The 27,038-nt window shown below is 36.7% G+C and overlaps 1 protein-coding gene across 5 annotated transcripts; it reads right to left on the bottom strand.

Moving 5' to 3' along the window:
• Positions 1 to 18,818: 18,818 nt before the first annotated feature.
• Positions 18,819 to 23,227, bottom strand: LOC147531808 (squamosa promoter-binding-like protein 3). Of its 5 annotated transcripts, XR_015227668.1 has the most exons (7): positions 22,435 to 23,051; positions 21,935 to 22,350; positions 21,075 to 21,734; positions 20,828 to 20,964; positions 19,982 to 20,203; positions 19,058 to 19,400; positions 18,819 to 18,954 (listed from the first exon to the last, which is right to left on the bottom strand). XR_015227668.1 is itself a non-coding variant. In XM_086647977.1 (6 exons), exons 3-6 carry the CDS (start codon positions 21,716 to 21,718, stop codon positions 19,210 to 19,212), a joined length of 1,194 nt encoding a protein of 397 aa, XP_086504103.1. In that variant the 5' UTR covers positions 21,719 to 21,734; positions 21,935 to 22,350; positions 22,435 to 23,051; the 3' UTR covers positions 18,819 to 19,209. The 5 variants fall into 5 exon arrangements, 3 of the variants coding, with proteins under 3 accessions (XP_086504103.1, XP_086504101.1, XP_086504104.1); XR_015227667.1 differs by having other exon boundaries at positions 21,935 to 23,153; XM_086647977.1 differs by having other exon boundaries at positions 18,819 to 19,400.
• Positions 23,228 to 27,038: the final 3,811 nt, after the last annotated feature.

Here is a 27,038-nt window from a genome sequence, read left to right as displayed (position 1 = left end):
TGTAGAGATATAAACATTGTAAGAAGATAGAGAGAAAGAGGGAAGGGAATCTCGTTCTTTAGACAAGAACGACTGATTTCGTATGTTGGTCTTGACAACTATAAACTTTGGAAATAAATATCGAGAATAAATTTTGACCATAAATTCTCTCTTAAAATTTATGGAAAAAAGTATATTTATTAACTCAACTCCAGGAAACCTTTGGTTTACTATAGGTTAAAATATATTTATAAGAGGGCAATAATGAGAGAAATCAAGTGGCTTGAAGCATGGGATCCACAAAAAGATACACTTTTGGACTCATTTTCTATTTCATATTTTATTTTGGTCTTATAGTGTTTATTGGTTTAGGAGTGGATATATGACTAATTACCCCTATTTTTGGACCTTAGACTCAAAAATTGTAAAATTTATATCTTACAAAAAAATAATTATTTTACATAATAAAAAAAAGGAATACAAAATGAATTCGGTTCCTTTACCCCTATTTCAATACAAATGCAAGTATTCACGTAACAAAATAGGTTTTGTACTCCTCATAAACTCAAATTATGCATGACATAATGTATTTGCTTCCCTTTTCTGGATTATGTTGTTCACAGTACAAAATATTTTATTTGCAGAACATTTCATTATTAATGATAGTGATTCACAAACATCTTCTTGTTAAAAAAAAATATAACGAAGGATCTTAAATCCTCGGGTTGTTAAAAGATATTTACTCACATCGATAAGTTATCCCCTGGCAGTGCGAAGCAATTCAACATGGCCTTCGTCAATACAGTACTAATACGCGACAGAGTTCAAGTTTATTCAAATGATTTTTTTGGGTATGGTGGAATGCTCGACAGAAGACTGTCACTGGCGAGTTCACTTCACGATTTGCCCCACATGAAACGTTCCTCCATGTGGTTGTTTCGAAATGTATGAAACATGATTGTGCTGATTTAAAAAAAAAACAAGAACCCCAAAATATGTAGTACATTTGTGGGAAAGCTCGTTTGTGATGACATTAAGAGTCATCTCGACCTATCTACTTGCCTATTACTGTTCTTACGAGGGTAAGAAGGTGACCATTAATGAAGCCTCCAGCCTGAGAGGAGATTCGTGCGTCCAACTTAAATGACACGCCGACACATAAGAATTTCATTACACTCTATGCGTGTATGGTTGGAAGTCAATATTATTGTCCCACTATATATGTCGATGGACTCTTGCGAAATAAAGATTGAAAACATGCATTTTGGCAGCAGTAGCAAATGACGTTAACAATGGTAAACTATTCCTTAGTCATGCATAAAATAAAATAATTTCAACGAGCGTTTCTCGAAAAGTAAGACATTTTTCGTAGCAAAGTCAGGTTTTCTCACGACAGTAAATTTTTGTCGAAACCAAGAATCCTTCGATTTTAATATACCTATAGATGTGGAGTTGTGAAATTTTCCATATTTCACAATATGCTAAACATATCTTTCTTAAGATATTGTTAAATTTACCTCAAATAAAGAAATCTTTACTTTGACATTTCTGATTTTTTACCCAACAAAATAATTATATATTGCTTACGGATGTTTCTTTCGCAAGTTTGTGTCCTCTTGTGTATGTTTTCGTTGATACTAGAGATGAAGAAATCTGGGACTGACTTTTTAGGAATGTAAGGAATGCGGTCGATGTAGACAGGGCCGACTCAAGTAGTTGGGAGGCCTAAAGCGGAGAAAAATTTGGGGCCCTTTTTGCATTAGCTATAACAGAAAATTTCCCGTAACAAATAAAATAGTATGAAAAGCATAACTAAAAACCATAAATATGAAGTAAATACTATAAAAGAAGATCCAATTTACATACAGAAATGAACTAAATATGTTGCGAAAATATTTTTCTTGCCTTTTGAGATGAAAAATTACTAATTATGCATTCATAGTCTAATTCTTTCGTCATATCTTGTCCAATTGATGACATGGCAAACCCGCTTAATCTCTTCTATGACATAGTGGAGCGAAGGTAAGAATTGATCAACTTCAGATTAGAAAAACTTTTCTCAGAAAAGGCTATTGTAGCTGGTACAATAAAATCTTGTAAGAAATCCAAGTAGTTGCAAAATTTAATTCTCAAGAATTTGAACTAATAAAATCAAACACTACAATCATTTTTCTTATGTCCCTTGGTAAGATCACTTTTAAAACTTTGAGTTTAGCAAATAGCTGAGCTCTATAATTATCAGAGTGCACGTCATGCTTCAAATAACTTTCGAGTTTGCGATAATATTCTTTTAAGCTTTCATCATTTGCAATAGTGGATTTTTTTAAATCGAACAAAAACCTAAATGTTTTGTCATATTCTTTAAACTGTTGAAATCTAGTCTTCAATAAAATACTACCTTGATCAACTATATATAAGAAATAGTTATTTTAGAAAGATTCTTCCGCTGGCAGCTGAGTCATCTCATTTGTGACATTCGTATACACATCAAATTGTTTCTTTCTACGAATCACGCTTTTGTGGGAATGCAGACTCAATATCTAAGGCCTCTGCAATCTCTTTAGCATCTAAAATGGGTGAAAAAAATATGTTTCCTTTATAATCATCAAAATATGTATCAATTCTTGTAGTTGAGTTATAGCAACATCAATTTGCATATCTTCTCTATACTCAAATTAAGATAATTTTTGCTTTCTTAATTCTTTGAATGATTTTGTCTTTGATTTGTCTTCATGACGTGAGTATCAATTCATTGTGATATTTATGACCGAGATAATGTGAATATATTTCTTTCTTCTGACCCGTCGAACATGCTATTTCATTATTGTATCATACTGGATCATCATTTGAATAAATTGGCAAAAGAGTCCATCATAACACTCATAAATCTTTTCTCTCTTCCCATGAAAGACAAATTATTACTAGCAAAAGTTATCACTAATGCAATTATTCTTACCAGTACCTCTTTTCAATAATCTCTCTTTATTAATTTGATCTTGCTTATTTTTATCAATGATTATATGGAGTGTTATTTTTTTATCATGTTTCCAACTGAATTCAAACACTCTTATTTATAATACGCTCAATGTCTGTCTCATGTTGTTTAAGTTTGGCTCCGAAATTACGTTAATCATTTGTTTCATCTTCAACTAAAAAAAGTTGACATTTTGTCTTGCTTGAATAACTTGCAACAAAAACAAAATACTTTGTTCAACTTATTCGAATACACAACCACTTCCTATCTTGTCTATCTCAAGTAGATAAATCTCGAGTATAATATTTTGAAGAGGAACGTCTCTTAAGAGCATCTTTTGGGAAATCATATTCATATCTTAAAACTCTAATAGGTTCTCTTTCTACTAAAATGTCTTTGAATGATTGATAAATTGTTTTCAAACTAGCTGAATCACTAAAATCTTCATGATATTTTTGTTCTCTATCGTTTTATCGACGCTTCTGTTGACAAGTTCTTTGTGATGCCCCGTGTTCCGAATCACGGCTTGCCAGACAGTTTATAAAAGAAACTCAGTCTAATCCTCACTTAAACCAGTTTCAAATATAAACCCAAGCCAAAACTCTCATCACGGGTTACAAATAAAGAACAAACACAGCGGAAAATCAAATATAGTTTAAACCCTTTGAAAATATGTTCGAAAGACGTGTAACCTAAAATAATTTTCATAAAGAGAAAAACAACTTGAACTCATGTAAATGAACAATTCACATAAGAGACTGAATTTGGATAGAGTCTCTCCTCTATAATTGAACACATCAAACCCTAAAAACCTGTCAAACATTCATACATGTTTTCATAAACTCCAACATATCAATAACATCAAATTCAAAGTTATAGTTTGCATACTATTTACATGTGTACAATCACAAACAAGGGAGAGAACGATCCTAACTATTCTACATGTTACATATATAATATTAACATCGTGATAAAGTCGTAAGTTGAAAATATAATAGAAATTATATTCTTACATAATGTGAGCAATCGAAGTAAACTGTGTCACTCTGGGTCAATGCAACTGAACAAAAACAAATAGGAATGAGATAACTCGAAGGTCAGTTCAGTAGGATACCTAGACATCCTACCCGCACCACACACATCAACATTTTAATATACCAATAGTTATAAGTGTTACATATATACAAAGATATTGATATGCACACCAAGCAAGGCAATATAGCAAGATAATTCTTCTAGCTTACCAAGATCACGACTGAATAAGCACTCAGTTGATGCCACCTACTATTCGGCTAAGAAGAACCGTTCGGCCTTTGTTAGTATGCAGGCAGGCAGCGCCTTATCGTACATTTGACTACTGCAGTGTACACATGGATCCACATAATACCTCGGTAAGAGCTTTCGTAACTCTCTCTTCGTCATCATCGCCCATCAGACTTGTTTGTGATCTCAATACGCATCGAATAGTAAATCTCACCCAAACAATGATACGCTTAGAATATGTCATGACTTATCCAGACGACTATAAGAGCATTTTCATGTAGCAGAACCATATACTCACGACGATACAAGTATCTCATCTTGAGGCACGTCCTACCTTCGGCACGACCTGACGCTTCCTCGCAAGGTTATTCATTAACCATTCGAAGAATACCCAAACATATGCATGAACCTGTAGTAGTATTAAATCATCTGATAGGCTCCCAAAGCTACAAGAACAGAACCTTCCTAAAGGTCCCATCAATCCAAAGGAGAAGAGCGTTCTTGTGTCTCAAGGTGGGGTAAACCCTGTTTAAAACCAAGCTTTTACAAGTTTCCACTTTCATTTTCTTATTGAGAAAACTCGGGTAAACATCCTCTTTCATTTCTATGCAAATATTGTAAGTATCAATCACAAGAGAATTCAAACCACACACTCCAGTGGCTTAGCAGAATAAATAAACAAGCATGGCATTGGGTCGATTCCCATATCACTGTAAGGGGCGGAATACCCCAACTTCCATCCTCCCCGGACCCCATCTTGGATAAACTGGAATGGTCGTTACCAAACGACTGCGCACGCACCGAGTGTAACCTCTGACATAATTCATGGCTAATCCATAACATCAAAATAAACAAAGGGACCAACTAATGCCATCGGAAAACAACCATTACACGTAACATAGATCAAACGATTCCACCTTCATGTTATGCACGCAGCTCAAGCGCTTCAGCCACCACGTGTTTACAATTCACACAAAATGATCACACATTTCAAGCGATTCCGTCATCATGTGATTACTTTTCAGAAAAATCAATTTGTTTTGAAAAGATAAACATCCATAACAGAGACCACACCACATACATTCACATCATATCATATTATGCCATAATTTGAACTAGAGAACGACAAAAAGAAAATAATATATATATATATATATATATATATATATAAAGTGGTTAAACAGGGAATACCCGTATTCCAAGTAAGATTTATAGGATCCTACCTCTTCTTGCACCTCCAATGATGCTCCTGATTAAGCTCCATATCCCCTCGAACTCCCTATTGCAGTACATTAGTCCTACTGGAATATAAAAAGGAAAAATGGTCATTTAACAGTTACATAATTGTCAAGAGCCCTCTTGCAGAGGAAGATGCATAAAATGAAACTATACTAAGAATGTCCTATCAACACTATGCATTTCATTGAAACATCCACCGAATACTTGAAATGTATACAAACCAACCAACCAACTTTCCATAAACTCTATTTCACATTTCAGAGTCTTCATAAGCTGACAAACCATATAACAAACCCAATAACATGAATTTATAACTCAAACTATTCATTCATGTGAAATATGACAAAGTTCGGGTAACCATCTCTACTCTAATTCATTATAAAACTGGTCCAAATATGAAATTTGAGCCGTAAAATAATTTGGCAACAACCCGTCTATATATGGATACCCCGAAATAGTCCATAACATCCTAAACATGATCCTGAACATAAATCTTTCGAAGAAACTAAAGAATAACCACTTCAAATTATGAACCAAAAAGAAATTACACCCAACTATACAGTCTTCTCTATAATTGTTATAAAACCATCAAATTAGAACGAAAAAGAAAATTCCAAACCACTAAACATGTAGAACGAGTCGAATAAGATTACCTGAAAGAAATTTCACTGAATTCAGGCTACCGTACGTGAAGAAATCGGCCGAAGAAATTTATAATTTTTGTAACCCTCAAAGTTCACTCGCTTTCTCAACTCTCTGCTTCATTCCCTCTGTATGTTTCATAATCCTCAAATGAAATCCCAACCTAGACCAAGATGTCTTTAAGGGAAAGTTCAATGTGGGGCTCGGGCTCCGAATTTTGGGAGCCCCGGACTTTGTCTCAATTCCAACGTCAGGCTCCCAACAGAGACTCCCAAATCCAAAATATGTGCATGTGTAGTGTACGTGTGTGAGATTTGTGTTTCAATTTTCAACCATGAAATTATGGGCTCTAAAAATTAGAATTTTGAATTTCAAATTTTACCAATATTTTGGAGGGAATTTGAATTTCAAATATTACGAAAATTTTGGGGGGAGTTTAAATTTCAAATTTTAAAATTTTTTGGGTGGGAGTTATTATGTATTTGGTTTTCAATCAGTGAAGTATTATTTAAAAAAAAAATCAATGAAATTCTATTTCAAATAAATTAAATAAAAAAGATTTACATTTAAAAAAAAATTAAACATATCTTTACATTTAAACAAAAGAAAAATTAAAAAATTAAACATATTTTTTGGGTGGGGGTTCCCTACTGCTCTCTTTGCTGGCTGGGAGCCCCCCAGCCTGGACTCCCATTTGGGAGCCCGAGAGCATGAGGCTCCCAACCCCACCTGGAGCCCAGTCCCGGAGCTCCGAGTTGGGAGGCACGGGATGGGACTGGGCTGAATTTTGGGAGCCCAACCCCCATAAATTGGATTTGCCCCAAGTGTTGGATGGTAAGTGAGGTCCATATCTAAAACAAATTAGCTATCCATCCAACATGTTGGCATTAGCATGCATATAAATTCATGTTAGAAAATAAATTTGACTTTTCAAACTAATCAAAGATAGGAGTATTTAGTTTAAAAATCTTTTAGTGTTGATACTTTTATAATGTAACAGAAAAGCACAATTTATTTAGTTAATGCTAACATTTAAACTCATTTTATGTAAATACTAAAATCTATTTAATCCCTAAATATCATTAGTTTTGCCCCATTTTTGAAAATTAATTATTTAATTGAAATAAAGTATATAAAACTAAATTGGGTAAATCTTAAACCAATTTGTTTTAGAAATATAATTATTTTAAAATATTTATAAAATCATTTTCCACCGTAAATTATCTATTCGAAAATAAAGAAAACAAGATAAAAGACATTATTTTTCACTCACTAGAAAATCTTTCCGCCCGATCAATGGTCAACGTTCTTCATTCACAGTAGCTTCTATCCGCCTTTTATCGAAGTCAAAATAACGTCAGAACCATACAAATGACCAGTCAAATTCCTGGTTTCTCGAATTCTATCAGATGAGTGCTCTAGCTCAACCAAATAAGTACCTGAAGGCAAATATCTTAACAATCGAGATCTCTGCCCAACTCTCTAACTCGCCCAATTCTTCGATTCAAAATTGTGGGTGTTACATTGTTCACTAACATTTTGTTTTCATGTTCTTCAACAATAGTTTTTTTTTCATTCCCTTCATTTCTATTATCATCGTCAACACTTTCATGAATTATATACTTCTCAACAACATTTCCTTAACAGATTCTCCAATTATATTAATAAGTTCTACCCTAGAACTACCCATTGTAGAATTCTCCAGTGCAATAGTTTTCTCAAGGTATTCATTCAGGGAACCTTTAAAAGATTTTGTTAATTCCTCTATCCTCTTTTGCTTTTCTCTTTTTAGCATGCCCTGGTCAAGGTGTATGTTTCATTCTCACACTATTTTAACTTGAATAATTGAAGTACAATACGAGTATTAAAACCTAAAATAGAAAACTTAAATCTAAATCAAAATGTATAATCTAATTGAATAGTACAATTCTATAAATGACCAATGAAACAAAAAAGTGTGCAGTTAAAAATCGAATATAACAATTTCTCAAAAAAAATCGAATATAACAATTACCCACTAAATATTATATTCTGACTATGAATACTTATTTATTGCATTGACGAAAATAAAATTTAAATAAATAAATTTAAAAACATACCTCATAAGGAGTAAAGGAGATCCCGAGAGGAGAATATGTAATTGCTGTTTGTAAATACCTAATCTTAAAAATAATAGAATCAACACTTATTCTTCAACAATAAGGTAGAAATTGTTGTAAATTGTCGATCTATTTGCTTCAATGTGTATCAATATTTGCATGCAACTTAATGGAATTAAGAGAAGGGGAAGAGATATAGGTAATGAGCTATACTAAAATAAAAGAGATAAACTTGAACCAAACTTTATTAGATGAATTCTTTCCAAACCTATTCCATCTATTACCAACTTATCTCTTACAAACTCATACAAACAATACACCAAGTACATCTATTTATAGTGTGGGAGAAGTAATAGGAAGTTGACACATACCCTATGTGTTGTCACTTGCATGGTGTGTTGTCACTACCAAGATGACACATTGCATATGGAGCTCCCATGCAATGACACATCTCATATGGAACTACCACAAGATGACACCACATCAAGGTGGCATTATAGGAATGGTGGGCTGCAATAGATATGAGTTTGGCAAGAGGAAGATAATCTTAAAGGCACCCAAAACATATACTAAACCAATAATCTTATGGGCATCCACATCCCTTTGCACAACCAATGATTATATGAGCAACCACATACCATATAACATTCCCCCTTGGATGACCATCACTTGGAATAATTGTCTCATTAAAAACCTTGTCAGAAAAAATCCAGTGGGACAAAATCTGATGAAGGAAAAGAGTACAAATAATAGATTCTGAGTGACGTTGGATACGCTAAATACTACCTCGTTAAAACCTTGTCAGAAAAACCCATTGGGATAAAAACTGGACGAAAGAAAAAGAGTACAGAGCGTAGATAGCGATACATGAACCTGCACATGATAATAGACTCCCCCTGATGAATATCATATCTTGGACCGATGTAGTCTTACATCATCAGGCTATTCAAGCGTCGCATTCCGATGCCATCTACCAGTTTTCTGAACGTTATAGTAGGCAGAGACTTAGTAAACAAGTCAGCATAATTCTCACATGATTATATCTTCTGGATATCAATCTCATTATTCTTCTGGAGGTGATGTGAGTAAAACAATTTAGGGGATATGTGCTTAGTCCTATCGCCTTTGATGTATCCTTCTCTGATCTGAGATATGCAAGCTGAATTATCTTCGTGAATGACTGTGGGAGAATTTGTGATTGAATCTAGACCACTTGAGCTTCTAATGTGTTCAATAATGGATCTAAGCCATACACATTCTCTTGTTGCTTCATGAAGAGCAATAATTTCTGCATGGTTAGATGAGGTAGCTAGCATACTTTGTTTACAAGATCGCCATGAGAAAGTTGTACCTCCGCTTGTGAATACATAACCTGTCTGAGAAATCCCTTTGTGCGGATCAGAAATATACCCGGCATCTGTGTATCCTTTTACTTGAGAATCACCGGATAAGTTCTTTGAATAAAACAATCCCATATCAGTTGTTCCTCTTAGATATCTTAAAATCTGCTTTACTCCAACCCAATGCCTTTTAGTTGGTGCAGAGTTATATCTGGCCAATAGATTTACTGCAAAAGCAATGTCCGGTCTAGTGCATTGAGCTAAGTATGATAATGCACCAATAGCACTCATATATGGTACTTCTGGACCAAGGAGTGTTTCGTCTTCTTCTTTAGGTCGAAATGGATCTTTAAGAGCATCGAGAGACCTAACAACCATGGGAGTACTAAGCGGATAAGAATTCTCCATGTTAAAGCGCTTCAGGACTTTTTCTGTGTATAATGTTTGATGTACAAGTATGCCACTTGTGCTTCTCTCAATTTGTAAGCCAAGACAGAATTTTGTTTTCCCGAGATCTTTCATCTCGAATTCTTTCTTCAAATATTCTGCTGCTTTAGAGAGCTCTTCTGGAGTTCCTATAAGGTTGATATCATCAACATATACTGCAAAAATAGCGAATCCAACATCTCATTTCTTGATAAATAAACATGGGCAAACATGATCATTAACATAACCTTCTTTGATCAGATATTCACTAAGACGATTGTACCACATTCGTCCAGCTTGTTTCAATCCGTATAAAGCTCGATTAAGCTTTAGTGAATACATGGTACGTGGGTTGCCTCCAGGCAATTTAAATCCTTCAGGGACTTTCATATAAATTTCGGTATCTAACTTTCCATATAGATACGCAGTGACCACGTCCATTAAATTCATCTCGAGTTCTTCCAGAACTGCTAAACTGATCAAATATCGAAAGGTTATTCCATCCATAACTGGAGAATATGTTTCTTCATAATCGATCCCTGGTTTCTGCAGGAAACCTTGTGCCACAAGTCTTGCTTTATAGCGAATAACTTCATTATTCTCATTCCGTTTTCTAACGAATACCCATTTGAAACCTACAGGGTTTACATCATTGGGTATCAGGACTACAGGTCCAAAAACGTTACGTTTTGACAGTGAATTCAGCTCTGTCTGGATTGCTTCTTTCCATTTTACCCAATCAGTCCTTTTCCGACATTCCTCAATAGAATGTGGTTCATAATCATGATTTTCAGTGATAATATCAGTGGCTACCGAAAGCGCAAATATATCATCGATTATTATGTTATCTCGATTCAACACTTTACCATTACAAGCATAATTTATAGATATTTCTTGATTTAGAGATAACTCATACTCTTCAAGAGCGTCTGCCTCTTCTGGGGCTTTACCCACTTCTAGGGGTGTATTTGTCGTTTCTTATGCAACATTACTTGCTTGTGGTTGGTTTTTCCTCTTCCGGGGAACTATATCTTTAGAACCGATTGGTCGTCCACATTTCAGACGTGCTTTGGACGATTCATTTGCTGCAATATTTTTATCGTGTCCTTCAGGGATATCTATCCTTGCTGGAACATTTGCAGCAGGTATATGTGACTTTGTCACTCTCGCTGCGTCATTAAATGCGTCAGGCATTTTATTAGCAATCTCTTGTAGATGTATTATCCTTTGTACTTCAACTTCAGATTGATTAGTGCAAGGATCAAGATGAGACAAATTTGGTGTAACCCAAGAAAGTTCCCTTTTGGTAACATTTGCTTCAGGCAAATTTACTCCCCCTAATGGCGGGAAAACTGTCTCATCAAAGTGACAATCGACGAAGCGTGCAGTGAAAGTCTCACCCGTCAGGGGTTCAAGATATCGAATAATAGATGGTGTATTAAAACCAATATATATTCCTAGTCGGCGTTGAGGCCCAAACTTTGTGCGTTGTGGGATTGTAATAGGAACATATACAGCACATCCAAAATTACGCAAATGAGATATGTTTGGCTGCTGGCCTTGAACATATTGCAAAGGTGAGAATTGATTATTCGAAGTAGGACGTAACCGTATCAAAGTTGCAGCATAAAGAACTGCAGGTCCCCATGCAGTAACCGATAATTTAGTCCTCATCAACATTGGTCTCGCAATCAGTTGGATATGCTTAATGAATGATTCAGCTAGACCATTCTGAGTATGAACATGAGCTACATGATGTTCAACATTAATTCCAACTGAGAGACAATAGGAATCAAAAGTACTCGATGTAAATTCTCCTGCTCCATCTAGACGAATTGACTTAATCGGATAATCAGGAAAGTGAGCTCGTAAACGAATTATCTGAGCTAATAACTTTGCAAACGCTTGATTCCGCGTCGAGAGCAGATTTACATGAGACCATCTAGTTGATGCATCTATTAATACCATAAAATATTTAAGTGGTCCACACTGCGGGTGTATAGGGCCACATATATCACCTTGAATCCTTTCCAAAAATTTGGGAGATTCGATATGTACTTTTGTCAGGGATGGACGAGTAATAAACTTCTCCAGTGAGCAACCAGTGCAAGTAAAATCCCTATCTATCAGAAACTTCTGGTTCTGAAGAGGGTGTCCCTGAGAGTTTTGTATTATTCTACTCATCATGGTAGATCCTGGGTGTCCTAGTCGATCATGCCAAATTTTATAAGTATTTGGATCGTGCAACTTCAGGTTGACAACGACATATGATTCAACTGTTTTAATCTCTGTAAGATATAACCTAGAAGAAAGAGCTTCAAGTCTTTCCAGAACACGCTTCTGGCATGATATACTCGAGGTGATATATAAATATTCTTTATCATTCTCAGACCCAGTCTCGACGTGATACCCATTCAGACGAATGTCTTTGAAACTCAATAGATTCTTCAGGGATCTAGTCGAGTACAAAGCATCCTCAATAATTATTTTCGTACCACGGGGCAATATTATAATAGCTCTTCCGGAGCCTTCTATAATGTTTGATAAGCCAGCGATAGTAATCGCATTTGCCTCACATAATTTTAAGGTCGAGAAATATTTTGTATTTCGAAGTATCGAATTTGTGGTCCCACTGTCTGCTAGACAGCTATCTTCATCACCTTTAGATATGTTTCTTCTGGAATCCATACCTTTCATAATATAATATAAGATTCAAACCACAACTATTTATAACATAAACAAAACTATTACAGATACATATAATATACTATCTAATATCTAACAGACAAAAGTTATTATAATATAGCATTATAATAGATAGAAAAGTTAATACACTAAATATTAAACATATCATCAGTTTGATTTTCTCCTTCAGGGAGATAATCTCCAACACACAATGGTGGATCAAGTTCCATGTGGTTCATCTCTGGTGCAACTTTATATTTCAGAGATGCTTGGTATAGGTCCACTAAATGTCTCGCCGTACGACAGGTACGGGACCAATGACCTTCCATACCACAACGGTAACAAGCTTCTCTACGAGCTTTGGGAGGGGTATCATATTTACCCTTTACTTTATCAGGCTTTCTCGCTGCATAATTCTTTGAATTTTCTCCCTTTTCCCACTTCTGGTGGTAAGGGTTTGTCTGTTTCTCTCCCATTTGTTCGTGCGGGATCCACGTTGGTGGTTTCTTCCGGAACCACGTTTCCCTTTGTAATTTTGTTTCCTACCATGATCATTTGGCAATATCGCATGTGCTACAGGCACAGGTACGGACCCAGTGGGTCGAGATTCATGGTTATGCAATAACAACTGGTTATTCTGTTCATTGACCAAAAGACAAGTCAGTAACTGGGAGAATTTAGAGAAACGTCGCTCTCGGTATTGTGACTGCAGGACAATATCCGAGGCATGGAACGTACTCAATGTTTTATCTATCATCTGTTCATCAGTGATAATATCTCCTCCCGCTTTTAGTCTGGAAACAATTTTACAAAGGCTGGAATTATAAGCAGAAATGGAAGAAAAATCTTGTAGTCGAAGATTTATAAAATCATTTCGAGCTTTTGGAAGGATGACCATCTTCAGGTGATCATATCTATCTTTTAAGATATTCCATAAAGCCAAGGGATCTTCCACATACAAATACTCTGACTTCAGGTCATCATGTATGTGACGTCTCAAAAAGCTTAAAGCATGAGCCCGTAACATTTCATCTGCATTATTCCCTTCTTCAATTGTGTTTAGGAGATTTTTGTATTTTAGATTCAGTCTAGTTTCAACTGCCCACTCCATGTAATTCTTACCTGTTATATCTAAAGCTGCAAATTCAAGTCTAGCAAGGTTAGACATTATGAAATATGAATTAAAATATTATACCTTTCACCAGACGGAGTAGCGGCTTAGTTTGTTCGATATTTCACCGATGTTGACTTCGGCAAATGAGCAGAGTAACGGCTTCTTTCAGCTGGCTATAGACTCGTGCTGATAATGTGTTGTAAATTGTCGATCTATTTGCTTCAATGTGTATCAATATTTGCATGCAACTTAATGGAATTAAGAGAAGGGGAAGAGATATAGGTAATGAGCTATACTAAAATAAAAGAGATAAACTTGAACCAAGTTTTATTAGATGAATTCTTTCCAAACCTATTCCATCTCTTACCAACTTATCTCTTACAAACTCATACAAACAATACACCAAGTACATCTATTTATAGTGTGGAAGAAGTAATAGGAAGTTGACACATACCATATGTGTTGTCACTTGCATGGTGTGTTGTCACTACCAAGATGACACATTGCATATGGAGCTCCCATGCAATGACACATCTCATATGGAACTACCACAAGATGACACCACATCAAGGTGGCAGTATAGGAATGGTGGGCTGCAATAGATATGAGTTTGGCAAGAGGAAGATAATCTTAAAGGCACCCAAAACATAAACTAAACCAATAATCTTATGGGCATCCACATCCCTTTGCACAACCAATGATTATATGGGCAACCACATACCATATAACAGAAATTGATTTTTTTAAGCTCTAGGCCCCTAAAATTAAAAAGTTAGATTATGTTGTAAGACATGTGGATGCCCATAGAGAAAACATGACATGAGTTGCCCAACAAATATAGAGATAGAAGCCCATGAAGTATGGAATTGCTCATCAAGTTGGTGCCTTTAAATCCAAGCATGAGGTGTCATTTCTCTTATGACTAAGAAGTCTAGGAAGCATGAGGTGTCTATGAGTTGTGTAGTATACTTACACCTCTCATATGCAATAGCATGAGGTGGCCATAAGTTGTATAATAGGCTTACACCTCTCACATGCAAAAGCATGAGGTGGCTTTATTTTGTTGCTTGATTATGGGTATAAATACACCCATATGTTTGGTTCTTTAGGACACACAAGTTGTAAAGAGATAAATGAGAAATTCTATGAGTGATCTATGTTGCAATTTCTTTAGTCTATTTTCTATCTCATCTTAATTTCTTGAAGAATTATTATGCAAGTACTTATTATTACAATAGATTAGGTATTTAATTTTTTTAATGTGGGCCCCACAATTTATTATTGTTACCCTTTCTCCCCTAATCAAATGCGAATCGGGAAGTCTAAGGACAATCTGTTTGCAGAGTTCAGGCAACACTCCTAGAAAAATGAGAATGTGGTGGGTGTAAGCAGTCTGCCTACCACAGTAGCGCAACATGCAGAGTCAACATTTGATAATGGACTTCTGTTTTTTTTTGTTTCCTTTCATATGATTTTGCGGGCGTTATCATTTTATATCTTGTTTAGTCTACTTTGTATGAACATATTGGCATTACTATAATGTTTTGTTCGAAAGTTGTCTCAAAATATATATTTTATGATGAAAGTCACATTTATATTTTAACATATAATTGTGACAATAAGTTTTACGAAACACGAAATGACAAATGTAATTGTAAATATGACAATAGCAAAATACTTTATGCCTATATCAGTATCGTTTCAAACAAGTTGTCATTGTTTCTGCTTATGAAATTACTCTATTCAAACAACAAAAAATATACACTAGTGTTGGGTAGGATACCACCGACCCCTCTCAGTTTGAACATATTAAACACTGAATGACCCCGAGACTTCAGTTGTCCAGCCCTCGAGACTTTTGATGGGTCGGGCGATGTGGAAATTTTCCTTCACAACTACATAACCCTCATGAGTTTAGCAACCAAAGATGGAGCAACCATGTGTCGGATTTTACCACTGCATTGAAAGGAAGAGCTAGATCTTGGTACTCGACCTTGCTACTAGGACCTGTAAAGACATTTGAAGATTTTGCACCAACCTTTTGTACTTCCTTTCACAACAGTAATATGCCAAAGAAAAGCTCAAAAGATCTATTCGACATAGTTCAACGCATGGGAGAGGCTTGGAGAAGATTCTGGCAGAGGTTTAGGGCTGAAATTATCCAAATCCCTTACCTAAAAGCAGATCTAGCCAAAGCAACTCTGCTGAGAGGGTTCTGCAACCACCACTTGGTTCATGATATCGCTAGTATAGAGCCCAAAACTTTAACTAGCTGGTAAGTAAATTTCAGATAGTTATTGATGATGTCAAAATTTGTCCTTCTGTAAACATTCAGGATGAGAGAATGCTTCGTTGAATCTCAAACTGCTCTCACGAAGGGGCTAAACCTGCAAGGAACTCTGAACCTCTCCAACACTCAAGCCAGTTAGGGTGTTTTTGAAGTAAAGTAATGAATATCGAGAGATCCAAGTTTAGGAATTGGACCTTGATTGATCGTAAGCTTGAAATTCAGCTTGGGATCATAGTTCATGTGGTCGTTGATGATACATAAAATGGTCATTAGTTGAGTGACGTCAAGAAGTCAAGAAAAAACCAAAAGTCGAACGGGTCAACCCGTCTCAAGGCAATAGGACCACTGAGCCCGAAGAGGTATGCCACCTAAGCACATAACCGGGAGGTCGACAAGATCATGTAAGGACTTCCAGTCCTTCCTTACCCCAAACACAACCAGGTCTGCCCTGAGATTCGCAAGAAGTATAGGGGGTCCACGTAAGCCAGGTTTGCCTTACGCCCTAAACACGGGAAGGCAGAAGCGCGCCTCATGCTTACCAACTGAATCCTGAATCCTCTTAAAGATCTCAGACAACTACGATCTTCAGTTTTTATTAACTTGGGCTTCAGGAGTCTCAAAGGAGGAAATATCTCTTAGAAGATCTATCAACTCAGTAGGATATTTGATGAAGGATCCTTAAATAAAGGAACTTCTAAATATCCAAGATACGAGATAAACTCAAAAGGAACCCCTAACTTTGAAATAGTCGTTTCAATACAATACGGTGGATCTGAACCACCTCAATCTCACCGTCTATCACAGTCGGTCCAAAGCAGCCTATAAAGGGCATCGCATCATCTTCAACAAAGTACGTTCCCCAAGGATCAATCAATACTAAATACTTTGACTGCAAAGGGCAATCTGACTGTCTTGAGCGTCGGAAAGGTTTCCAAACTTTTTCCCCTAGGTTTTTAGGTGTAGAAGCGGGAATCAAATGAGCAGTATCATTCATTCAGACGCGATTCAGCATCGAGTCTCTTATTTCAGACTCATAACTAGATTGCCATTTTTTGACATCAGCAGTCGTGCCTTGTCCAAGGCGAGTTCGTTACCTTTTGCAGACTTGTTGACCCACTATCATAGACGGTGTTGATGAGGCGGTTCAGATCCACCGTATTATATTGAAACTACTATTTTGTAGTCTTGAAGCACTAGGATTCCTCTTTGGGATTATCTTGTATATTTGATAGATGTAAGTTCCCTTATTTAAGAATACTCGGTATTTAGGATAAATCTTCGTTGACTGATATCTTTAGATAGGGTTTGAGATTGGGTCAAGTAATTAAAGCACTAGGCACGCTTCACCCCCCCCCCCCCCCCCCCCCCCCCCCAATATTTCGCATCGACCCCTCAATTCCGGGCTTCAATAGTATACCTCTTTCGGATGATAAACCTCACTGTTTACTTATCTCAGGTTGACCCGTTGGGTTTTTGGTTCGTTCTTGATTTATCGTTGGTTGACTCGTTGGGTTTACTCCAACAATATCATCAATTCGGTAACCTGAATCCTTACTCAATTGTTTATAAAATTACTTTTCATTACTTTGTGCGCAGAGATGTCTTCTCAAAAAGAAGCGAAAGAAAATGAGCCTGCCATAAACAAAGAAGTAGACAGAACAGTAGACATAATGATCCCAATTCAGATAGGGAATTCCCCTACGGAGATTACCTACATAGGTAACACACTGGTCATTGCAAACATTATTTGTGAAATTGACTACCACTCTTGGCTTGCAAATGTTACGATGGACAAGAAATCCAATGGGAAGTGGAGGATGTGGGTGCACTTCAAAGACCTCAACTAATCCTGCGCTAGGTGTCATAGTTTTCAAACTATAGGTTTTAAGCCACTACAAAACATGTGTATCAAATTGAGTTTGTTTTACAGATCTACAATGAAGATAGAAAAATATGAGAGAAATCTTTGTTTTCCCAAGGAGGAAAGAAAATTTCTATTCAGACTTGACTCTTAAGATTTATAAAATTTTCTTGAGTATCCCATTGGATATGGTCTTAAAGCATCTCCAGTGGGACACTCAATCTTTAACACTTAGAGTGCCATATATGACTTTTTGGAGTTTTTGTTAAAAACCCATCTCCAATGGAACACTTTGGTAGACACTCTAATATGAGGTGGACACATTTATTATAGAGTGTCTAGAGAGAGAAACTCTAAAATGAGAGTGTCTACTTGAGACTCTCTAAGTGTTATTACTTTAAAATTTCAACCAATAGAAAACCTTACTTTTCAACTATTTTTTATCTATTGGATTGAAGAGGGACATGTGTATTAAGTATAGAGACTTTAGAGATCTCCATTGGATACCAACACAAATTAGAGTGTCTCTGTATTGACATTTAGGAAAGAGAATCTCTATTGCCACTTGACAATTAGGATTTATAGAGTGTTTGTTAGAGTGTCCCATTGGAGATGCTCTTAAGTCGGAGAAAAAAAAAGTTAGGTCTCTATCTTACCTCTTACGAATGAGATTCTCAACTAAGACTTGAGACCTAAGATATTTAGAGATTCTCAAGTGTCTCCCACCGGAGATGCTCTTACAAGCCAAAACTTTGCTCCAAAACTTTGCTCGAATACGATATTCCTTATTTATCATTGAGCGGAAAAAACCGTTCCTTATCACTGAGCGGAGAAAACCGTTCCCCTAGAGAAATGAGAATCGTCTACCCAGATTGCTTTTCTAGTCTGTTTTCTACGCTTGAAATATATTAAAGAAGCTTCAAAACAAGAATAACAAATCAAAACCATAACTTGAGGATTTTTTGTTCTAGAACTGCTTTTTATCCTAAACCGATACATAAAACAATCTCCCAAACTAAGTTAATAATTCCCCTGAAAGTATCTGCATTATATCAATTAACCCCAAGTTAATTATCACTTGAAAGAGTTGCAGAGGCGAAGGGGTTATAAGTTTTGAGAAGGAAATGAACAACCCATTCACCCACCTTTAGTTAAGAACTCATGATCGGTTTCACTCGTTGGAGTAAATATCATCCTCATAAGGAGTTTTGAGCAACTGAAATTCTTGGAATTGGTTGCTTCCAGTATTCTGTGAGGGCAAAGAGTGCAAATTAGAATCAGCTTGTGGTTGTTCTGCCTACCAGTACTCTAATGAAGTAAGAGACCATCCCTGGGTGTCTGGGACTGCCTGATGTGCCATACTTGTTGAGTTGTTTCCATGAATGAGCTGTTGGAAAGACGTTTTTTCAGGATCACCTGAATTGAATGACAGAAGAGAGAGAGCGTGCCGAAGATCCGGACTTTTGTCCAAGGTAGATGCTTCTGTACCTGCAAAAAAGTTGAAACTAGATAAACTGATAACATAAAAGAACAACTCAAATTGCTAACTTTTTCATCAGTCGCTGAGCTCGATCCTAACAGTACAGAAGACACATTGTTTTGGATTGGCTTTTCATTGTTTCGGTGAAACAACTTAGTCTAAGGTTAAGCAGTTTGGGGTGGGGATTGCCCTAAAACGACCAGGGTTGGATCCGATCCAACACTCCCACCAGTCCAAGTTACTTGGCCACATACCTATCGAGTTTGTATATATGTTTGTACGTACACCCACACCCACAACAAGTATATCAATATTAATATATTATGACATAAGATATTGTTTTATATGTCGGGTCAAAGTTTACTGAAACAATTCAAATTTATTTATAATTTTTCGAAGTGGCAGATGTAACAACCAATTCAGAGGTTTCAGGCTAGGATACCCCCTGGCCCGAGCCAATCTTCGACTTACTCTGGTAGATCAGCCGATTTAACTGCTAGGTCCACAACACCCATTCAAAGACTCATTTGGATCATAGCATACAAACTTTTGTGCTTAGCCATTTTTTTGGAGCAAAATCAACACGTACCTTCATGGAAGATATCCTTTTTGGTGCCTTTGAAAGACAATACCCTATCAAAGTTGGGGGTAAGTAAAGGAATTGAGTTATGCAAGTCATGGTTGCTGGAAAGATGTTGCGTATTGTCTTCAAGTTTTTGGCATGTTTTTCCCCATGTCGGATTTGTAGCAGGCTTAGTTATATGAAAGATTGGTACCCTATTTGTCAAAAAACTCATCTGGTGCCGCCCATCTGTACATTTTTCCACAAGTACATCGCATAAGAAGCACATATTTTGAACAAATCGGTAATCTAGGAAAGCTTTCTGGTAAGTAGAGAGAGTCGAAAAAAAATGATGTAGATAGCTAAATTAATGCAGAACAAAGGGGGTCAATTCATAAAGTAATAAAAAAATTCAAGCGTTCGACATCGGAAAGTAAAGATCAAATACTATGTTTTGAACTTTTGATTAATGATATATCTTGGAATTCAAGGGCTTTCAAGTGCTAGTGTGATTCAGACATGCTTTTAGTGAGAAAAACACGCAACGTGAAGCTTCCATGTAAACCAGTGTTTGGGTCTCTTTATGTGTGTGAGTACTGTTACTATAGATAGCTTTATGTTGTAACAAGTTCTTTAGTCGATATTGGTTATGTTCCTCGTTTTATATTTCTTTTTGGTGTCTTATATACATCTTGATCAATATATTATCCTTTTTGTGAAAGATCTAAAAAACATGAGAAGGAAATTTGCTACTACAAAGACTAATCTTGCTTGACTTGGCTCCCCAAGTGATTCTATATTGTCCGTTCAAATCGTTCTCAAATATATACATATATATATATAGGAAAGAGAGGATTTGGTTGAAATTAGTACCGTATAAGGATGAAGATCGCCTTGCAGAATTGAGTTGCATTGCCTCTCCTGCTGGCTTACGTCGACGAGCATTGTGATCAGATAGTCGGCGACGACAACTTCTCTTTTTCTCATCAAACTCCGACAAATCGTGAAACCTTCAAAATATTCAATGGATAGTTTTCTTATGAACAGCCTTACAGTGCAACATAAAACACAATTATGTAACAAACGAACCACACAATCTGAAGTCCTCAAAGAAACTTACCTACTACATTGTTGGCAGAATCTTCGTTCCAGTCCGGATATAGTCACTTTCGGGTATTTTGTATGTCTATCACAGACTCTGTGCCTTCGATGATAATCTTTCGCGGAAGATAGATCAAGATCACAACCCTCAACTTGACATCTTGGAGTTTGCATACTATGATAAGTTGATTTCGATCTCTTCGTTGAGACAATAGACAATTTCGGAATCACAGAAAGAGATGGTGGTTTAACGATATTCTCAGCACAAACATCTTCGAAGTAAGTTCTCTTACCAAGCTTAAGACCTAAAAGTGGTAATGTTGAAGAAGATCCATTATCTTCCACCCTACCCAACTCCTTCTTCTTGTTAGGATCTTCAAAGTTAAACTCGGGTATCTTAATTCCCCCCTTTGTTGAAGAATCAAAAGAAACTGAGATTGAGCTTTTAGATGAAGATCCATTTCCAAAATTAGAACTAGAAGGACAACAACCAGATGAAAAGAGTGATACACTATCAATTCCTCCATCTACTTCTGCTTCCCAGTTTATCGGTTGACTCTGCTCGGAAACCTCGTTAGTGTTACCATTAAATGTTACCAGGTTCTCCCACTCCCACTGATAGGGAGTCTTTGTGTTCCACTCCATTATAAAATCGTACGTCATCTAAGCTTTTCAAAAACTACTCTTCCCCAATTCCCATAAAGAAGTCACACACACACACACACACACACAAAAAAAGAACCATCAAATCCAGTTAAAAAACACAAGATTTAGCAGATTACAGGCAGGATAAAACTACATAATTGATGCTATAAACAAGTATTGAACTTAGAAATTCTAAAAATAAGTAATTTTGGGTACCAAAAGATAAAAGTTTACCTCCAAGATGAAATCACAAAAATGCTTGGTATTTCTCTCATTCAATAATCATGTTAGCAATAGTTGTTCCTTCATAAAAGTGAAAGTCATGCCTCCATCTTATCTGAACTCAATAATAGTTAGCATACTATCAATTCTTGAACCAACTCAACAGATAAAAGATGCAAAGAGAAAAGAGAGAAAGAAGATTGAATGGTAAGGAAAGTGAGAAGAAAGGAGGGAGATCCCTAAAAAAGCATAATTCAATCCATATGGTCCCTTAGAAGATTTAATTCTTCTTCATACCTTAGTAGTGAAAGGTCAAGTCTCTTTAACAGTATAATAAATTTGTAAGTTAAACCCATGTGGGGTTTCTGTTTTCCCTTTCTTGTTATTTTGGCTAGAACAAAGACAATATCCACATTATAACATAAAGTCTATTAAATTACTTCAATTCCTTTTTCTACCTATCAACACCATAAAATCAAGTCTACCCAGTAAAATTTTTGAGGAAATTCAACCTTTATCTCCTCTTTCAACACTTACCCATTTCTCATCAGACTCACCATTACCATAATCTCTCTTCCTCTCTATCTTTTACAGTCAGACATTAATTACCCAAACTGAAATAATTTGACAAGTTTCTTGTCAAACTGCTTTTGTAGCACCAGAGGCTTCCTTTTTCTTTTCTTGGAATCTTCTTCTTTCAAACCAATTATTTCTAGACAGAACTGAGCTTGTCTGAAACCAACTTTTTTCTATCTTCCCATGCCCATAATAAATGGTGAAGAAGTTCTTGTCTCCTCAGTTAAAAAAAATGAAATGTGCTTGTTTTCACCACGAATATTTTTGCTGTTTAGGGTAATTTCATTAGACTAAGAAAACAAGCCTCTAACAGAACTAAATGTCCTAAAATATGAACACCCTAAATTTCTTTCAATAACTTCCGAAGTTTCAGATAATTTTTTATCAGTAGATGATTTAACTACTGATAGGAAAAATGATTGATATCAAATTGCCAACAATCCCCAGAAGGCCATGATCCTCCTGTCTGTTGCCAAACGGAGGTTCGGTTTTGATCAAGCGCCCGTTTGGGGAGGGTACAAAATTTTTGGGCGGAAAAGAAAATTTGTTACCCGTAGCTTCCACCACCACTTCTTTCCTTCCAGTAGGCAAGGATAGGTGACAGACTTCCATTATGGGTGTTTTACAAAAAATGTAGATCTTCTTCCTCCCAACCACCGACCACCCGTCGTTGTCGAGCCAAATATTAGTTAGTCTTGAGAAGTCAAATAAGACAATTTGTTTGACCTTGAATTGCAGGTCTGAGACCCATGGGCCTAGGAGTAAGCCCTTGCGGAAGGCATCATGGATGGGGACATAAAAGAACTCTGCCAACTGAGTTCGGACATGGGAGGTCGCCACGAGTTTCCTAGGAAACTAAAACCCTACATTGGGCCAGAGGCAAGCGAAGAGGTAGATTCGAGATTTGTAGTCATACCTTGGGAGGTCTGCAGAAATATGTTCGACACCTTGAGGTCTTCAGAAGTATGCTCGGCACCTTGAGGCCTGCGTTTGTCCACCGTGAAGGGAGGTCTATCGAAGTCAATTTGACACCTTGACCCATAAATAGGAAAGTGAATCTGAATCAGCTCAGCAACCTGAGCTTTGATTTGCTTTAAGTTACAGAGCAAGGAGGCTAGATAACGTTGAATATTCACTTGCATTATCCCGAGATATAATTGAAAACTTCCTATTAAGGAACCTTTCAGGTAGCGTCCTTTAAGCTAGTGATTCACCATTGCCATGCAAACATATATAAATTATGCATGTTTGTCCTGAAAAGGGATCACGATCTGGATCAGATCCTAACCCTTCAATTACTTCGACTTTCCACTTAAAACTTTAAATTGAATTCAGAGTCTGAGTATCTTTGTCGGTTATCCCTCCCCATTCTCCTCATCGACGACATGGAGGAATAACAACTCGACGACATAGAGAAAAATGAGACTTAACGAGACCCAGTCGTTTGTCCAACCAGAAGAACACGTACCCAACGCATGGCATCGAAGATACCGTGGGAAGTTACCCAAAAGATCAACGTGAAAACGCGTCACCAGAAGATCAAATCTGTGATGTCACAGAATTAAGCGAAAAAGCGGAAATTTATCTCTAAGGCACAAAGTTAACAACTCACGCGTAAATAACACGTGGACAAACCACCCAAGATCCTTAACTGATCTCGTCTTCGGCAAACCAACCCCGATTAATGGAAATATCATAAGCTTCACAACGTGGAGGTCATCTCAGCTAAGAACAGTCCGGAACACGAAGGTCAGGAAAATTGAATACGCAAAGAATGACCACGCTTCATGAACAGCTCTGGTCCAGGTATACCTACCACCTTGAAGATTTATTTAGTTAAATCATTTTATTGTATAGAACTCCAGAGTACTTATACTCCTTAGTTTCTTTGCTTTCGACTAAGGAGTGACAGGACTCGTGATGATACATAAAATGGTCAACCGTTGACTGACGTCAAGAAGTCAAAAAAAGACCATAAGCCGAACGGGTCAACTTGTCTCAAGGCAATAGAACCGCTGGGTCCGGAGAAATCCACCACCTAAGCCTAGAAACGGGAGGTCGACCAATACTATCTAAGGAGCTTCAGTCCTGTCCCGCCTAAAACACAACCAGGTATGCCCTGGGATTCGTAAGAAGTATAACGAGTCCACGTAAGCAAGGCCGATGCCTTACGCCCTGAACATGGGAAGGCAGAAGCGTGGCGCACACTTACCGACTTAATCCCGAATCTTCCTAAAGTTCTCAGTCGGCTACGATCCTAAGTGTTTAACTGACTTGGGCTTCAAGAGTCTCAAAAGAGGAAACATCTCCTAGAATATCTATTAACTCGGCATGGTATTTATGAAGTATTCTTGAAAATAGGAACTTCTAAATATCCAAGATACGAGTGATGAGACATGAAAATGTCAGATCTAAATCTCTTAATCTGGCCTAGTTAGTCCATTTCGAGCAATCACTCTAATGAATTTTCTGTTTCTTTTTCTCGAGTGTCTTCTAAGGAGTTGAGCGCGAAAATAGATAAAAATGGGAGAAATACACATGAGGGGCATTTTGGTCATTTGTTGAGGCTGGTGATTAAGCCAATGTTTATATTCGGATGAGAAGTGGAGTCGAAAGCGAACCTAACGACAAAAACATAAGTCAAATTAGAGTTCGAATGAGAAAATTATATCAGGTCATGATTTCGGTCACAATCGGGTCAACTAAGGGCTTTCAGACACGTGGCATTCAATCTGACGTAGTGGGAGACAACTTCGGTACATTGGTGGGCTGCACGGGACGACATTCGGGATTGCTTTTGAGCCCGATTAAGTGTATCTGCACCCATGTTCTTACAGTGTTTCTAAGAATTGCTAGCAGATCGAATGGTTGAGATTTCACCCGCTCACATGGCTCAGTCGGATGAGGTGCGATGCACAGACTTCACATGGCTCAGTGTATCTGTTTTGTACAAAACAAGGAGAGAACATAGCTAGTATCATCTTCCCTTAAGCCAAAAACAAGAGACAAAGCTCCATTAAAGATGTTCTGTTTCTCCTTCTCAAGAGCTTCAAGAACATTTTAGAGATAGAGGAGAGACAACAGAGCACTTTTTCTTCTTCTCTTCTGAAATGGAGAAGAACATAGTCAATTTCAGAGAAGAAAATGAGAAAATCAGAATAGTAAAGAGAGGGAGAGTTAAACAATCATTTTTCTTCTTTTTCCTTTCTGATTTTCTCGAGTTAGGAGAGAGAAAGATTTTTGCTATTGAATTTTCAGAAAGATTTTCGCTAGAGAGAGTGAGAGAAGAGAAGTGTAGAAACAGAGATGGTTCTTCATCATTTGTTCATCACCAACATTAAGGACTCTATCATTTGGTGATATATCTTTCTTACTTTTCTTGTAATCTCCTCATGCTTTCTCTGATTAATTGATGAATATGAATTATTAACTCTCCATCTAAGGTTTCAGGATGAAACTCATTCTTGAACCTTTAGAGACATATTTTTATTTGGTTAATTCTTTTGACTTTGATTCAAAGTTGAAGTTGTTTTAATTTGTCAAATCGGTTATCTTTTCATTGTCTATACTTTTAATTTGATGCATCATACTTGGGTTAAGTTCTTTGCTGGTGCATGCTTACTGATTGATAGATAATAGTTTAGAGGTTTATTTTTCCAAACGAAACAATGACGTTGTTATAGATTATTGCTTTTAAACGAAAATATCTCCCAAAATTAAGATAGTTCATTATCAGAAATTCTGAGTAATAAAAAGGGAGAATTAGCTAGTTAATTATGTGTTCTAAAGATGATTTTATGTTGCAGATTCCGAAACTCTAGAATCCTCCATCCTAATTTTGGTCGATTTACTTTCTGTTTATTTTTAATTATCGTTCTCATCAACTAAAAACCAAAATTCTTATTTGCTAGTTCTAGGTTAGAATGGATTTTAATTAGTCTCTCTGGATCGACCTCGTCTTACTGGGTTATAACTCGACGCCAGTATACTTGCGGGTGGAGACCTTTTAGGGTAACCTTTTAGGTCCATCAATGAGATAAACTCAAAAGGAAACCTTAAATCTCCTAACTATGGAAGAGTAGTCTTAATCTCGAACGGTGGATCAAAACTGTTTCCTCTACACCGTCTATCACAGTCGGTTCAGAGCAGCCTATAAAAGGACATCACATCACCTTCACCAAGGTAAGCTATGACGTTCCTCAATGATCAATCAGTACTCAATATTTTAACTACAAAGGGCAATCTGACTGTCTTGATCGTCAGAGAGGTTTTCGAACTCTTTGTAGGTTCCCCCCTGGGTTTCCAGGAGCAGGAGCTAAACGATGCAGTTGCATTCATCCAGACAAAATATCAACTATTCAGACGTGATCAAACATCAAGTCTCTTTTTCCTGGCTGATAACCGGGACTGATGTTTTTTGACATCAGCAATTTGCTCTAGAAGGAAGGGCGAACCTTAGTAGTATCATCAATTCGATAACCTGAATCTCTACCCAATTCTTTTCAGAATCACTTTTACTACTTTTCAGCAGAGATGTCTA

Source organism: Eschscholzia californica, unplaced genomic scaffold (genome assembly GCF_041429995.1).
Source record: "Eschscholzia californica isolate CP2 unplaced genomic scaffold, dmEscCali1.0.p SCAF_6, whole genome shotgun sequence".
NCBI classification, from domain to species: Eukaryota; Viridiplantae; Streptophyta; class Magnoliopsida; order Ranunculales; family Papaveraceae; genus Eschscholzia; species Eschscholzia californica.
This window is presented reverse-complemented; position numbering and strand designations above follow the sequence as displayed.

Bases quoted from the DNA above. Each gene is read 5' to 3' on its own strand.
- LOC147531808 (XM_086647978.1), bottom strand. From the start codon at position 21,718: ATGACGTACGATTTTATAATGGAGTGGAACACAAAGACTCCCTATCAG. The intron at 20,204-20,827 runs GTACTAATTTCA...AAAAATGTACAG, and splicing joins GCGATCTTCATCCTTATACG to ATGGGCGGCACCAGATGAGT. The intron at 19,401-19,981 runs GTACGTGTTGAT...ACTTTTTTGCAG, and splicing joins AAAGGATATCTTCCATGAAG to GTACAGAAGCATCTACCTTG.